The sequence below is a fragment of the Gallinula chloropus genome (assembly GCF_964237585.1).
Source record: "Gallinula chloropus genome assembly, chromosome: 4".
Taxonomy (NCBI): domain Eukaryota; kingdom Metazoa; phylum Chordata; class Aves; order Gruiformes; family Rallidae; genus Gallinula; species Gallinula chloropus.
In genome coordinates this window covers 32,358,839-32,375,993 of record NC_140088.1, presented here as the reverse complement: position 1 = coordinate 32,375,993, position 17,155 = coordinate 32,358,839, and the positions used below count along the sequence as shown (strand labels likewise).

Below are 17,155 nucleotides of genomic sequence, written 5' to 3'. Positions count from 1 at the left end.
GGAAGAACGGGTAAACAGTGTGTTAATTAAATTCACAGATTTCAGAACAGCGAGAGGTGTTATAAACACAAGAGTGGGAAAAGAAATTATGCAAAAGGAGGTTAGAAACACTGAGATAAGAAAACAGGATTCCTTCTGAAAATAATGCAGGCTCCTACATCTGAGAACAATTAAAAAAATGTAAATAATCATTGAAAGAAGAAACCCAAAAGCCGTTAAGCTAAAACAAAAGATCAAAGGGCAGCAGCTGACAGCAAATTCTGTATGAGCTTGCAACATGCACAGAAAAAGTAATAAAATGAACCAGGCTACACTCATGGAAGCATCACAAGACATCAAAAAAGACACTGTGATGCAAGCCTAGACTTTCTGCAGAAGCAATGAAATGTACAGTCACCATACTACCCCAGTACTTCAACTAGGCAAGTATCTCCCCTCAACACACTAGTGACAACCATGTGGAATGGAACACTGGTCTTCAGATCTGAGCCTCTTTTCTCAAGATTTTTTAAATAAACCAGCCAATCAGCACATAACATCCAGGAATATATATACACACACATTAAAAAAAGCCACCCCGAAATAAACCCCTCAGCAGAAATAAGAAAGTGTAAAAGAGAAGAATTCAAAAGAATTACAAAGAGTGGATATATAACATCATTGGCACAGAGCCGGGAAAGGTACCAGAATGTGATCATGAAAGGCACAAGAAACCTTTAAACTTATGTCATCAAGTACGGTACAATTAGGATTTTTTTAAATATGAAATGGTCATATGAAGAATGTTAGTGGAATATTAGTTCCCATTATAACACCTGCTACGTTAAGGAACAATCTGGAAAAGAATTTACTAAAACTCCATATCTCCATTCATTAAAACTGGGCAAAACATTCAGAAGTACAGCAGAGGAGACAATCTGGCAATGGCAGAATGACTTCAAGTGTCTTTTCCATCTCTAGCTTCAATCATTCCGTAGGAGACAATAAGCAGAGAGACAACCCTCTCAAAATTAAATCACTGGGCATCAACCGGAGAATGAAAATTAAATCATACTAAAATATTTTCTTCTTTGTAAGCATTAGCATTAATCACATGCAAAAGTAAAATATTAGTTAATTTGATTCTCTGTGCCTTCCAGACTCTGGTCAAAACGAATCAATGCAGGAAGAGTGATTTCTGTGATAACTGACAAAATGATAAGGAGAGAGGAAAAAAGAAGAAAACAAACCAGTAGAAATAGCTGTTGAGAGTAAAATGACCAAAAGGGGACTAGAGAAAAAAATGTGTTAGGGGGCCTATTTCTTCTGATTTAGAGCACAATATATGTAGAATTTCACAGTGTGGCTTTGAAATAAAACTATTCAAAGACTGCTACAATCAGAAATATAATCACCTTGGACAGTACAAACTATTACTAGTTTGTACAAGTGACTGATATTACTAATCCATAAACCCATGAAAAATGGCTTTACTACACAGCACCTACAAATGGTTCACCCTCTGTAACACTGCCAGCTTGCCGCTGGGAGATGAAGGTCCTAACCCAGAATCCCAGCTCCTCCTCAAACAACATGAGCAAAGCAGGCGTGATGAATGTGCAAGGCATGGTGCATTTGGGAACCCCTTCTCCTTAATTGCTGTGAAACAGGTTACTTGGGTGCGTATAAGCCACTCGCTCGGCTCATTCGTGTCAGGATCACGTCGGCACTAAGGCACAACCAAAGGCATTACATCTGCACTGCATCAGCCAAGGCGGGGAGGTGTCACACTGGTATTTAACTCTGCTCCTTAGGCCACGAAAGGTCAAACTGGACAAACCACCGGCCTAATGAAGCGATTTGGAGCTGGGGGTGAGGCAGCACAAAGCCTTGCAAATCAACCATTAAATGATGGCATGAAGCAGTAAGGGACCAGTTCTCGGCATGGACAAGGAGCACTCAGGTATGGGCTTCACTAGAAGGCAGGACTGGTCAGGTTTTGCAAAGGCTGGTAATTCAGCTTGTGCACTGCAGAAATTGAGGCACGTACAGAAAAAAACAGCAGCAACACAGCGAGAGGCAAGCACAGCAGCTGAGACAAGCCCTGCTGCCTCAGGGCCAGGGTTTTTTCCAGACAGCAGGCTCAGCTCTTTAGTTCAGTGACAGGCTTTATTGAGCTGGCAAAGAAATACGTAATCAACATAACAAAAACTTTACAAAATAAAACCAAAGGAATGGTACAGAAGAAATAACTAGGGGTCTGGTTTGTTTCTTCTGATACATTTTAAAAATAGATAAGTTTCCTCCTACGGGGAGGAAATACTGTATTTAATTAGAAGCATAAATCATTACACTTTTATGGTTAGCAATATCTTCTATAATGAAACTAGATTAGTTTCTCACTACATATGCTGTTTATTGTTCAAATGTTACGATAAGTTCTAATAATGGAAGTGTTACAGAACAGTTTAGTTTGGGGGGTTTTGTTTATATTCCACCAACTTGTAGATTATCCTCTGTAATATACGCATCAGCAGAAATCTGTCTGGCTTTCTAGATGCTGCAGAACAACGTGCATGATCTTAAATGACCCTCTGAATATTACGGGGACAGAGTTGTCTCCAAAACTCTATAAAGGAGTTTAAAACTTAGCCCCCTTCTCTACCTGTGATCAAAGCTTTAATTTTAATCCTTGCACTTATGGATGAGGCAGGTTCTTCTCATCCAATATGCAGCTAAGGAGCGGTTCTGCCGCGACAGGATCTGTCCTGCAGCTGCTGGTTAGCCCTCTGTCAACACGTCACCACAAATGCCACTAACTTAAGCAATTTTCCATAGGACTGCAATGATTTTTCCTCCTTCCATTTTCCCCACCCTACAGCAACACAATCAAGACGTAAACACAAAGAAAGTGCAGCAGACACATCACTGATTTCATTGCCATTTAAGACAACCCTAGCAGCTCTGTGCCACGGACTGATGAGGAAAGCACATTAAGCACTTGCAACAGAACATCCAAGCAGACCTGTTTTGCAGCCTGATTAATAGAAACAACCTCTAAGGACTAATCACAAGTTGAGCCCTGTTTTGTAGATTAATAGAACAAAGGCACAAGAGAATAGAGAAGGTTACAGGACTGGAATATAAATAAGAAAAGGTGTACACACTAGGTAGTTTGACTGCCAGTAATTATCAGCTAACGGCACATCCTTACGGCAAGATCTCGCTCTGCTAAAGCGGCTCACTTCCAGATGGATGATCATCCTCTGCATCTCGGGGTATTTCATCTGTACCTTAACTCCAAAATTTATGAACCAACAACAAAATCCCTCTCTGAAACAAAGCATACTTTCACCTTACACTGTAGGTATCACTTAAATTTCTGTTGGTATTAGATGATTATAAAATCTGTAGGAACTATTATACTTTTCAGTTATGCATATATGGATCAGCAAATGCAATACTGGCATGTAACGAGTGACTGTTCCTCAAAACACTGCTTGCCACCACAATACGCCAGCACGCACCCAGATCCTGCCTAGATCCCACGTATCCTGTCTAACCTTGGGAGCAGATGGGCTGCTCCTGCCACACCAACTCAGGCAGCAGATTTTCCTGGTCCCGAGCATGATCCCACCTCGTAAGGAAAAGGTACTCTGGTCAGAGAGAAGCCCAACAAATAAATCCCTCTGAAATAAAATGCAAGATAACGTACGTTTTTTCATTACCTGGACCACTGTTAATATTAAACAATTAGAAGTTATGTATGAACTATGTGCACTGCCTACACAAATAAAATGTTGTATGGACAATGATGACAACATTTTCATGTACCTGAGGAAAAACTCTTAGCTGCTTTTGTATCCAATTCTGTTTGCTATAACAAAATACAGTGAAGACAACAGCAACAGAAAAGGCTGAGCCTGTGCCTGCTTCAGAGTTCAAGAACAAGCATGGGTACCACTCATAGCCAGTGCTTCACTGAACACATGCATCTGCTGTCCAAAATCCTGAACAAAATACAAAACGCCTCTCTAACTTCAGGAAGGCTCATTTTCATCCTTTAATTGAGAGTGTACTATCTACAGAGAGATTAAACAGTATTTTCAGAGTGATTTATACTTGATTCTCTTCACATTTTTGAATCATTCCCCAAACTCTCCCCCTTTCCAGTGCTACATATACAAGAACATAGGCAATAATCTTGAAAGTCTAACTTTATAAAAAGGACCTTCAGGTTAAGCAGTGGAAGATATTCTGCCTTAAAATGCCGCTTTCTGTGTTTCTCCACAAATACAAAACCTTTGTTATATTCACAAGAGACACACAAACTTACTAAGAACAGAAAAAAAACAGTTCAGGTACCCAAAACTCTGGAGACTGACTACAGCTCTCAGGTTAGCACTCAGCTTGCCTTTCTCCTCCATTTTTTTCGGGATGCAGGACATGAAAGCGTCCCAAGCAGCCCAGATGGAACATCAAGAGAGGTGTCAACGTGAACACCTTTCTCACAGTTTCTTTTTATTACATTTCCCATTTTGGAAACAAGATGTATTAAAACCTATGCCAGGAAAAAGGAGAGCAAAGGAGTCATCCTTCCTTCTTGCATAAAGCTTTCTTCCACAAAGTTTGAGGTGATGCACAATCCACAAGTATATTCCCAGGATACAAACTCGTAAACTTTATGCAAGAGAGCAATATAGGTAGCAAGTGCAAATACCAGCTTTTGTCAGTAAAAAACAACGCTTCACAGGTGTTCAAAAATAAACCAACCTTCTGAAGGACCAGACCACAACTTTCTTGTCGGTCCTACCCATCCAGCAAATGCTGAAGCATCAAAACGGGAGGTGAGAACTCTCCAGAATCAGAGGACAGACAGGTTGCCAGATCCGCAGATACAATGCTCAAGTAATCACAGCATTCCATGGAAAATAAACTCAGTAACAGACTTGCCAGATGATTTCAAATCATCACAAGCTCATTTGCTAGGAAGCATTACTTCCTTTGTCACAGTAGCCACAGGCACGGTGTTTCCAAGCATGACATGCATGTCAGTACGTACGGCAAACAGCCAAGAACATGTAGTAAAGGATACCATGTTTAGTGTGCATCTAAAACGCTGAAGAGGAACACAGAATGAATCACTAGGTGGTAACTCCCATTACTTTCTCTCAGGTACAGTGTGCAAGCTGTAAAGCCATGTCCTTGTCTATGCAAATTTAACCAAGGAGGTAGGCAGGAGGGCAGGGCAGCTCACGAGGCCTTCTGTACTTATTCAAGGGTGTATGCTACTCAGCCACATCTACGAAGGCACAATGATAAGCTGTTGACGTCTTCCTCCTTGTAAACCACTGCTTGAGCCTCCTCTCTGTGTGCACGGACACAAACATAGCTCTCAGCCATATTAAGATTTTGATATTTAACTAGCAGAGTCAGAAATGTCAGCAACTCTCATTCTTTCAATGCACACAAACCATAATACAGGCTAGCACCTAAACATTTTAGGGGTGGTTATAAACATCAGCGGTCTCATTGATTTTCAGCTGAATCCATGAGTGTTGACCACTTCTGAAATAAGGTGCCAGATCTATTCTACTGAACAGATTCTCATGAAAATCTGATGAATGTAGCTGTCACTCTTGACCTTTATGTCTATGCTCAGATTCACGACCAGTGTGCTCTTATTTGAAGTGCCTGTGCAATTTTTGCTTTATTTCATAGCCTCTGTGAATTACTTTAAGCATTTTATACACGTCAGGGTAAAGTTAGCATTCTGATCAATAAGTATTAGATAAATATGACCCAAATCATCTTGAAGACAGTCATGAGAAATTTCATCCCTCACTGGGAGCTAACAAAATCCAGTCACTTGCTACTTGACTTACTTTTATATTAAAACCTAATACAGTATTTCAGACATAACTTCTCTTTCATTCCTACTGCATTCTATCACGGCTGCATCATGTGAGTTTCATCACTGGTTCTACCTGAGGCAATGTGAATTTTTCCATGCCTTTTCCATTTGTCCGGAACAGATCAACTATGAATCAAGCCACCTGCAGACCACTAGTTTCCAAAACCTCACTGAACGCAGGTCAAGACTTACCTTCTCCTGTTGCCCTCCCCATCCCAATCTCACTCATTTCACCACATCTTGTACAAACATTTGAAAGCATCCCTATTTTTTCAATTACAGCTTAACTCAGCAAAGCTGTTATCAAGCATATTTCTACATAACTAATAATTATACAGATACAATTAAAGCTGAGTCAGTGAAACTACCCATGTCCCAAACTTGGCACATTTAGGTACCTTGTTGAAGGAAGGAGGGCTGGGGTGAAGCCCCACTGATAACTCCCCATCAAATGTACCAGGGTGGTGTTTGGATCTAGACATCCTGACAGAAGCACACACAGGCTCACCCCATTGGGCTGGATGGGGCTTGCCCATCCACCAATACAGCCCCCATGTAGCCTGCCTCACCCTACAGCAACGTCTTGATCCCTCACTTCTTTCCCAACAGGAGTCCTGGTTTCTTTGGCAACTTCAGGCTTCAGTAACCCCAAACTCCTCTTCCAAGGTCCAGCAGCCAGGCACCAGCTAGCAATCGCTCATACCTCCCACTGCCTCTTGTCACCCAAAGGATCCAGCTTCTCCCTATTTTTTCTTGCTTAGGGTATACCACAGAGGGGCAACTTAGGAAGGAAAATAATTAGGCTTGAAGAGCACCAACCAATGAAAAATCTGTTCTGATGTCAGCCTGTCAAAGCTCAAGCCCCTCTCTTACTTCTCCAGTCTTCTACGGTGAATGTGGTTGTCCTTGAGTGAATTAATTTCTCAGTTAACCTTAACAGCACAGTATTTTCAGTTTTGTCTTTCTTCTCTTCCACCCTAGACCACCACGTTCTTCATATATAGCACACATGCAGGTAGAATAAAATGGAAAACTGAGAGTTGTGAAATGCAGAAGCCACATGGAAGAATTTATTCAATCAAGCATTAATGTACAACACTGAGTCCAATCCTGGAAATAACCCAAACGTGAGGATACGCTGCCAGCTCTCACCTTCCCTCCTCCTTCCCCAGCTCCCATTCGCTAAGGGTTTCCAACCCTCCTCTCAAGACAAAGTCTGTAGCAGCAAAGGTGAAAGTTTCAGGAGTTTGGTAGTACTCTAGTTAATCCATACTTCTCCTAACACTTTGCTGGGTGCAAATGTTTTTAGTTTGCTCCTTGCACACAAACACCACATTGATTAGTGGGCTGTTCCAGTGTTGAGCAACAGGAAAGCAAATGTCTTGTTCCTGGAGAGCTGGCAAGCAGAAGAAAAAAAAAAACAAACCCAAACAAAACAAAGCAAAACTACCAAACACAAGCACAACTTGTGGGTTTTGTATGCACAACCTGTATAATCAAAACCACCTCACTGTTGAGCAAACCACACTTCAACCTAGGACCACCATAAATAATTAGCCCCTCAACAGCACAGCTCATGCTTGTTCTGGCTCTCTGCATTTTTGCACAGCACCTACTGAACTCCAGGAACACGGTGCGGGAATTGGAGAAACAGAGCAGATTCCCACAATCATCTGCTTGGTAGTACTCTGAAGGAGTTCGAATCCCTGTTTTCACGCTTGGGAAGATTCGAAAGGATTGGGAGAACCATGATTTTACATCTGTTTTAACTGGGTAGTCTTCTACCCACAGACACAGTAATGAATACTCTGAAGTTCGTATTTTGTGTTGAAGGCAAGCCTGAAGGAAAGGCAAAGCCTGCACAATTTGCCACAGTGCTGGGATGCATAGCTGTTCACAGGATTAGCCAGGACAGGTCACCATCATAGTACTAAAAATGACTTTATGAAATAGTTAAAATTACAAGTACGCCACTATTTAAAATGGGAGAAAGTAGGTGAAAAGAGTGAAAGGGGGGGAAAGGAAGAAAGCAAGCTTTTAAAAGTAAACAGGATTAAGTTTTTTTTACTTAGAAGTGAATCTGATATGGAGGAAACTGAAGAAAAATCAGGGACATTCCCGGTGAGGCAAAACCCATAAACAAACAGCTGCAGTTGTAGACCTGGGGGAATACATTCTTCGATCCTAAAGCGAGAGACTTGGAAGGACAAATGCCAAGAAAAATGTAACAGAAGTCTGCACCTTTAAACACAGCCACGCTACAGCAGTGGTGTGTTTGCTTAACACACAGACAGGAGAGTTCAGTCTTTGCCAGCACGTTTCTCAGTTGCCGACTCATACTGCCAGAATTCCTGAAAAACTGGTGCAGCACCAACAGCCTTGTCCAGTCTCCCTGGTTTCCTCGCTGCTGAAGAGCAATGAAGATTCTCATTGCTGAGTAGTCCAATTTCCATGCCTCCCTTTCTTTAGGCGCGAGCTAATTGCCAACTAAGACTATGAAAATAAAAGAAATGAGACCCATTCCAACTCATCAGTATATCCGAATCCTATCATGTGAGCTGCCAATTGGTTTTCCCGTCCTCACGCTCAATATCTGCTGCTAATTTGCTTGCTATTTCAAGAACTTGAAGACTGTCAGCAAAATCCATGATGCATTACAAAACTTATAATTGAAAAGGAAAAAAGCCCACAACATCTGATGCTGTTCTGACAGGATAAACAAAAAGTCTGAAAACACTGATCGGAAGAAGGGAGAGGTAATAACTTAGAGCCACCTGCATTAAAATAGGATTGTAGAGGAAGCGGTGATAGAAACAGAATTATAGATATACGTTCAAACTTATGCAAAACCATGGGATGAAGCCCCCAAATTTGCCACTAGACTGAGAAGACAAAAATTGCACAATACAGGGGTTTTTTTCCAAGGAGATGACTGAACCTCTCTATACTTTCTTAAGACTGCATTACCTATGCCAATTAAAATTTTGTTCTGAAAAAGAGTTAAGGCACTTCCTCTAGATTTACTAAAAAAAGCAAATGAAAGCTTGGGCTTCGCTGAGGTGAGCGATAGTGAGCCGTTTGTTCTTGACCTCTGGATCACCCTACAGATCAAATTCTTGGACATAGGAAAAACCCACTAGTATTCATTAAAAGCAACTGGGAGGCCAGCTTTGTGCTTCTGTTCTTGAGACCTGAACAAGCTACAACTTGACAAATGTGCAGGATATTGCTGAACAATGCGGCTGTTCCTGTCAGAAGGGAAGAGCTTTATTCCCAGCTTCATTCAGGGTGAATTGATTTTCATCACAATGATGCAAATCACAGATTTCAGTCATTTTTTAAATAATCAATTTTAATCTCTTCTGTTTGTGCTTTTCTGGTATTTCCATAAAGTTGATGCCTTTAACAATTAAAATGCATTGATTTATATTAAATTAACTTTTATATTAAACATTTTCTCCCCTCAAAAAGATTCATCTATGTATAGTTATCTAAACAAATGTATATGCTGAAAGTCTTGGATCTTCAGTTTCACTTTTCATTGTGCTAGATATGGGTGGAATCTGCCCATATATTTTAACAACTAAAAATAATGTAAATGATTGCTTTATTAGATTATTTTATACTTATGGCTTGTGACATTTTATGTGGAATTTTTATGGAGAGACGAATTTGAAATCCATAAATAAGCCTATTGCCTCAATATTCATGAAATTAACCACCATAAATTTCTGTGCACACAAAGTTTTTCAGAAAACCTTTTCATTCTGAACTATTGTTATCTTTCAATCAAACCAAAAAAGCTACCTGTAGAGCTGAACACCAGAACAAAATAAAACAGAGAAAAATATTCTCCCTGAACAATTGTTTCTGTCAAAACGTGGTTTAAACAAATTCTGACTCCAGTTAACTGCAGTTCTCTGGTGGTTTGAATGCTTTTAAAGCTTCATTAGAAAACAGACATTGCTACACTATTTGTATTCAAACGTCTACTGCATACTAGAGTAAATCCAGTCCTTAGCATGGATCAACAATTTCAAATGTAATTTAAAAATAAAGTAACATTTGAATTTAAATAAAACTTATACATATTCACTTAAACACACTTAGCACACCCCAAGCTGCTGTAAAACCAGCCCATCTCGTCTTGCCCTTTCACAGATGCAGTTGTGCATACGGATCCTTCACAAAGGGAGTTACACAATTTAAAAATTCACGTATCCATTACGCTTTGTGGGGTTTTGTCCTGTTCAGCAAGTAGCCTCAATCTCAAGTTTCCAAAGCAGAAAAACAGTTCCATTGGAATCTTTAAAAGTTTTGACTGCATAGAGTATATAAACTATTGATTATTTTCTCACCAAACAAGCCAGGTTCATAGGGCAAAGTCGGAAGGAAGAGAAAGGAGGGAAATGTTTTTGAGGTTTGTTATTTGTAGACCAAATGGAAAATCTTCAGCCATTTTGCTCCTTCAAGGTACATCAAAGAAATCTGTTACTTAAGGAGTGAAAATGTCAGTTGCATCCTTCACCTCTGGGAAGGAGTGGAGCTCTGAACATGATTCATGTCCCACCCTTTTTTTTTCGGGACTGATACTCTTGTTTTCAACTCCCCTCCAGCTAATGCCATTTAATACTCTCAGCACCATCAGGCTAAATTCAAATTTTCTGCTCCTTAGAGGCTGTTGATATGCACCACCGCACATTCCAATTGCAAATACACATGAATGCTCCTGTGTATTGTAAGTTATTTTCTACATACAAATTCTACTAAATTGTAAGTTAGGAGGCACTACTTGAATTCTCTTAGGTCTTTAGAAAGCTTTCAGATGTACCATGAGTAATAACATGTAATGAATATGGACTGCTATTTCTTTTCTGTAGTTACACTGAGTTGGCAATTTACATTTTCTAAATAGATAGATGACTTATATAGCCAGTTTTCCCAGTATTCTGGCAATTACTTCTTAGAAACCCCTGACAGGCTGAAACCTCCAGAATTCACAGCTGTTATTCTTGGTTTGATCCCTCTTTTTAAATTAAAACCAGTAGCTTTATCAGCAAATGAGAATTTTTTCCCTCTGGAAATACTTACAAAAATGCACATAAATTGAACGTGCCAACTTATCTCATTTTAGAGTTGGAGCATCTTCTAGGTTAATGACCAGTGTTCCACTTCTCTGACAGAACTAATTGGGGTAAGAAGGCCATAAATACATACAAAAACCCCCACAAATTCTCTTCCTTTGGGGTAATGTGAAAATTTACAGTAGTAGAGTGAGATGGGATTGGAGGGGAAGGAGAAAAAATTTAAGAAGTGCTAGCAGGCTTGTCTGCTCATTCTGTCTCAAGTTTCCAAGCACAGACCGGACTTGGAACAGATTTTTCTAGTATGTGATGTGTCTTTTTCTTTCCATCAAAGACCAATGAAAATGCTGGAAACTAGCGAAATTTTCACATTTTCTGGGAACCATAATTATTAAAATAAAAAAGAGAGAGAAAGGAAAAAATTACACAGGATGTCTCTGCTCTGAACAGAGACTAGCTGATCTAAAAAGCTGTATGCAAAATGATAGCCTCAACTCTGCATTACCAGTTGCTCTGAGCTTTTGACAACAGCAGCTTTCCACAGTTGAACCCAATGAAACATCCTTCAAGAGAGAGCAGTCTGCATTTGGTTGGACCTCAGTATGCCTTTCCAGCACTCTAGCTTTATTTCCCACTGATCACTAATTGGAAAATCCAGTTATCAGTGGATTATAGGGAGGAATAACCAAGATGTATCTTCCACAACTAGGTCAGAATACATATGCCATTCACTTGTTACAGTTAAAACAATTCAGTTCCTTGATGTGGCGTCCCATCCATGCACATACCTGTACAATGGAAGAACTAAATGTAGCAGGGAACAAAGGATAAGATTGCCATTATGGATCCGGGAAGTAAAAGAGAAGAAAAAATATCACTACATTTGGTAGTACGTATAAATGTTAAACATAAAGACCTATCATACAGTTCTCCACCTCAGGATGCCACCATCTCTCTTCCTCTGACTTGAACTTCACGTTCTCCACATCTGTCCCGCAGCCCTGCAGTAAGCAGAGTTCAGGTAAACCTGCCCCAAATAAATCTGAAAAGATGCCTACGCTATGTAATCATCTGATGCCTGCAGAATACAAGCCCTCTGAGCCTGAGAAACACGTATGAATGAAGGTGAATACAACCTCAACTTAGGAGCTAACCTTCCAGCTCACACAGCTGCCCACCCTGCAGCAAGTCTCACATCCACTTCACACTACCCAAGGCCTTATGTGCCCTGTCTTCCTCTGTGTGTTACATGCTGCTATTACTAAGAGAAATTACTTCAAAATGTCTTTAAGAGATTATTCCGGCCCTGAATTAAGATCATCTTTCCCAATTAGCTGATACAGCAGGATATAGAGTAATTTTTTTTTTTTTTTTAGCTAAGCAATGTCAATCTGCTTTAAACTACTAGCTAAAGGCTGTGACTTTCAAAACCTAGCAGTTTAAGTCAAGAATGCGAGATACAGAGCTACATTGCAGTCTGCTAGCCAGCATTAATGTACACAATGTGACAAAAAAAGCATTGTCAGAGCACTGTCAACCTGTGTGGTGTTGCATGAGTCACCAAGGCCTGCGGGCCAAGCGAACAGTCAATAGAGATGAGATGAAGGGGAAAATTTATAATGTCTGTATAGGTTTGCCCCGTTGTCTGGTTTAACCCCTGCCTTCCCTTTTCATCTCTCCTCTTTTCACCTTTAAAGCAAGCCTGACACCAAAAAACTAAGCTATCAGCCTCTAATAAACCCTTCTTATAGGTATGCATAAATTAGCGTCTTCAGCTGACAATTAAGAATGCCAAGCAGCATAATAATAATTATCACCATCACTGTGCTTTCTGGTGGAGCCTGAAAAAACTGTGGCTGTTACCAGCACGAGGATTTCAAACAAAGCTACCCCAAGGCTCACAGGGTTACCAGCACCACAACTGCACAATATGCACCAAACCCAAGAGACTCCTTAGTACAAAACTGGACAGCAACTTTTCCTGCTTATGCTTGGCACAGGGGCGGGACGAGATCAAAGCTAGCTTGAAATTTTGTGAACAACTTGACAAGTAAAAGAAAGCAATGCCCAGAACTGATCAGAATTAATGCTTAAAGCATCTGTGGCCTTGCACCTTGTGCTGTGCAGGTGCTAAATGCTAGCATACTAACCTGTTAGCACAGCAAACATAAACACTGAAACAACACAGAAGGTAACAGAGTTTCCCTAGTACTTAGGGAGATGCCACTACAGTTAATCCACAAGCACAGCGTGGATATTGAGTCCATATTTTTTAAAGTGCATTCAGCAAGCAGAATAGAAATAATTACAATTCCTTTCGTGTTACTTCACACACATGGCTAAATATAGCCTATTTATCCACAAAAAATGTGGCAATTGTTTCAGGGTGGTTTACAGCTAAGTTTGATACTGTTCTGCAAGGCAATACAACAAAGCAGCTTCATGCATTTTCAGCAGGAATGATTCCTGCTGTGGTTCAAGTAATAAACAGAAAAGAAAGTTTAAATTGGGACTTACCACGGGGCACCATATATTCGGAATCCTTTAACTGTTACCTCTGAATCTTGTAAGTAAATACTATTTGTCAGGAGTGACTGAACATTGTCAAAGTCCTCTGGTTTCAATTTGGACACAGAGGGAAAGCGGTAGTAATCTTGTTTAACAAGGTCTGCCATGAATTCCTTATCAAATGTCAGTTCATGATTCCCAGCAATCACTATTTTATATTCATATGGTAGGTTTCCTGAAATAACAAAAAAGAGGACTTAATTAGCACATTTTCCTCCCACACCAGCGTTGCCGGCACAATAAGTAGACAGCTAGCAGTGACAGAATGAAATACCCAAGATCTGTGTGCATCTCCATGCTGAGCAGAAGTTATTAATGCTGCTTTTCTTCCATTGAATGAAACAGTGTTAAAATGTACAGTAACGTCACACAAAGCAATGTCACAATAAAAAGCACGTACTGCAGAGTTAAGCAAAACAAGCTGGTGGGCACCAAACCAGCTCCAAAGGTGGCACAAACCACCACTGCTCCCTTGCTTTCAACCGACAGCACACTGATTTATGCCAGCCTAAATGCAGCACAGCATCCTACCATTTCATTCTTGGGACTGGGTCAGAGTCAGCAGCCCTGTCTCCTAATCCACAGGAGTGCACAGCAGCAAGACACCCCGGGTGTCTGCGTGGGTGGCTGACCACAGACTGCAGTACGCCTCACAAGTATGTCCTGAAGGTACCAGGCACTGGGTACAGAATCAGGCTGCAGGTGCTGGGGTTTTTTTAAACTATGCCATTATTTGGATGGACTTGTGTTCAAGTGGCATGTATTCCAGAGCTAGCCTGTTCTCCAAAGCTGCAATTCACCTGCAAGAGGCATTCACATAATGATGATTACGGTATTTATGATTATGATTAGTATTGTTGTTGTTGTTATTATTAAGTTTGCAGCATTATCTCATTTTTGCAAGAAGTACACATATAGAAGAAACCATGAAACTCTGGCAAGTCAGACATAAGGTAGGAAAAAGGAAATCTGGTTAATTCACGTACTGTGAGGCACAGAGGTAGGAGTGCAGGCTTGATCACCCTAACTCAGAGCAACTAGTTCCACTGTTTGGAACAAGCCATGGATCCGGCCCATGGAGCCAGATTTCTGGAGTTCAGAGACAGATTTTCAAGCACTTGGTATGAAAAATCCGTGCCAGGTCTTCCATATAAACATACTGGGTGCTGAGCTCCCTTAAAAATACAGAAGTTTTGTTCCTTTAAAAAATCTGTCCCAATGTGACCTGCCAAAACCATACGTTAACTTTGCATCAAAGCTAACTTCTATTGCCTTAACCATAAGCCTGATCTCCTAGTCCTACACTAAATAATTAATTTTTATGCTTATTCCTAATAATAATTTAGAAAAGGTTGTTTTTGTTGTGTGGTGGGTTTTCGTGGTGCTTTCTCTTTCTATAAAGGCAGCAAAATATATGTGGAAATCTATGTGTCTAGTTCAGTTCTGGTACTCTAGATACAGCATCAGACACTATATATTTCCAAAGAATAGAGTTCTCCAAATAAATTGTCTTTCAACTTTCAAAACTGTTTGGGTTTGTGGTCGTTTTGGGTTTTTTTAATAAGTTTCAATGTAAAGTTCTAAGTATTTACAAGGAGATTAACTTTCCCCTAAGTCTTACTTAGGGAAACCAGTCAAAACCCTCTGCTTTTCAACATTTCAGTACAGCATGGAAACAGGAATTATACAAGATACGTATATATACATATTACCTCTGTAATATTAGTTAATTCTAGACAGAAAACCAAAAATGCTCTAGTCCTCTGAAAAAAAAAAAGCTAAGATCTTCCCAGACACCTCACATCTGAACAAAAGATCATACATATTCATAACACTCTGCGGTGCTGCATTAGATTAAAAGCTGGGGGAGATGCAATAAATGCTCCTCTACAGTTTACGCTCGACTCCTTTTCCTCTTCCCTCCCCTTCCCCACCTCTGCTCCACGCTGCTCTGCAATTCATTTTTATTTAAAAACTCGATGTGGCAGGTACCTACAATTCCTGCTCTCTGTGACTCCTGGGCACAAGGTAAAATTGCTATTTTCTCCTCTCTCAGGAAACATAAAAGATACCACTGGCATGAAATTTGATACACTTGTCATAACTATCAATCCTCCAAAACAAGCTAGATGTGATAAAATTCTTGGAGAAGTGGGATGGAGAAGTTAAATTCAGGTTTCTGCCAAGTTATCAACATTTGCCAGTTTTAGCAGAGAAAAACTTCTCATCTTACTGGATAAACGTCCACATTTTACACTTTCTCCCATTTATTTTGATAGACTTGAAAGTCAGCACAATTTGCTATTATGTCCAATTAAGTCTGGAACGTTCCTTGCTTGATGTCAATGCTTTTTTATCTTGACACCTTGAAAAATGGGGATTACTCTGAAGACACACAGGACACAAAAAGACAAACCAATGGTGGCATCGATGATTATTAAAAAATACATACATATATATATATATATATAACCATCTACATGTCTTACAGGTACCTGAAATCAGAAGGGACAACTAAACAGTATTTATGGCAATGAGTGTCAAGACAAACATTGATAAGACCACTGTAGAGAGAAGCTCTGCTTGGTCAGGTCTTGAGAACCAGAAAGGAGCCAGGGGTCCTGGGAGACAGCAGCCCTTCCCGGGTGCCATGGAGCTCGGGACACTCAGACCATGGCCACCCAAGGACTAACACCAGGACTGAGGAACAAGGCAAAACAGGCCCCAGAGTAGAAACCTCATGAGGACCAAAGTTTGTCAACACCTATGTATAAGCTCTACTGCACAACCCCGTCCCGCAAGCCAGAGCAACCAGCACTGGTTGAGGATGCAAAGGCTACGGACTCAGCTCCCCCACCCACCATTGGGATGGGTTGTGCTTTGCTCGTTATTTTTGCATTTAGTATTTACCACAGTACAGGCACCAAGGTCTGACCTGGTTCCCCATCTAGTTCTGGCTCCCTGACTTTATAACCAGTCATGTTTTGCTTTTCTTTTCCAGAGCTGGCTTGGGAGCTAGCAACGAGCAACACTACTCATCAGTGTGCCCACACATCAAAAACCAGGCTCAAGCAAAGAGGAGCAGCAAGCGGAAGTCTCATCCATTTCTCTCCTCTTCCCTGAGGAAAGACTATATAGCACTAATCACAGTAATAAATTACTTGCAATCAGATTAGCTATTTATTCATTGCGTCCAGGTTTTCCCTTCCTGAAAAGCCCCGTGGCTGTGCACAGCATTCATTCTCTGTGATACAATTTATGAAATATTTTGGTATGTTTTCTTTTGGCAGCCCTGCCCTTTGTCTATAATCTGGTGACCTCCTGTGTTTAATATAGAAGCATAAACAGTCATACAGAAAAATCTCCTACTCCATGGCATTTTAGTTTCATCTTGACCAGATTATTCTCTGCATATCTACATCCGTGCTGTCCCTACGGAGAGACGTTGTCGCACAACACACAGCTTGAAAGGCATTTCCTCATTTTCCTTTGCTGAGTTTTTGTTAGCTACATTTGGTCTTTATTAGCCTAATTTCCTAACCACTGAATTCTCCACCATGCATCAGTAATATTATTCATCTCAATTTAAAATGTGAGTCTGGAAAACAGA

The 17,155-nt window shown here is 40.4% G+C and overlaps 1 protein-coding gene across 1 annotated transcript in view; it reads right to left on the bottom strand.

Annotated features, from left to right (window-relative positions):
• Positions 1–17,155, bottom strand: part of MPPED2 (metallophosphoesterase domain containing 2) — a gene marked incomplete at both ends in the record, with an annotated part of 101,328 nt that overhangs the window by 33,517 nt on the left and 50,656 nt on the right. The window contains one exon of the mRNA XM_084263524.1: positions 13,495–13,720. Within this exon, the coding sequence (XP_084119650.1) occupies positions 13,495–13,720 (226 nt within the window). The remainder of the gene's footprint in view (positions 1–13,494; positions 13,721–17,155) is intronic.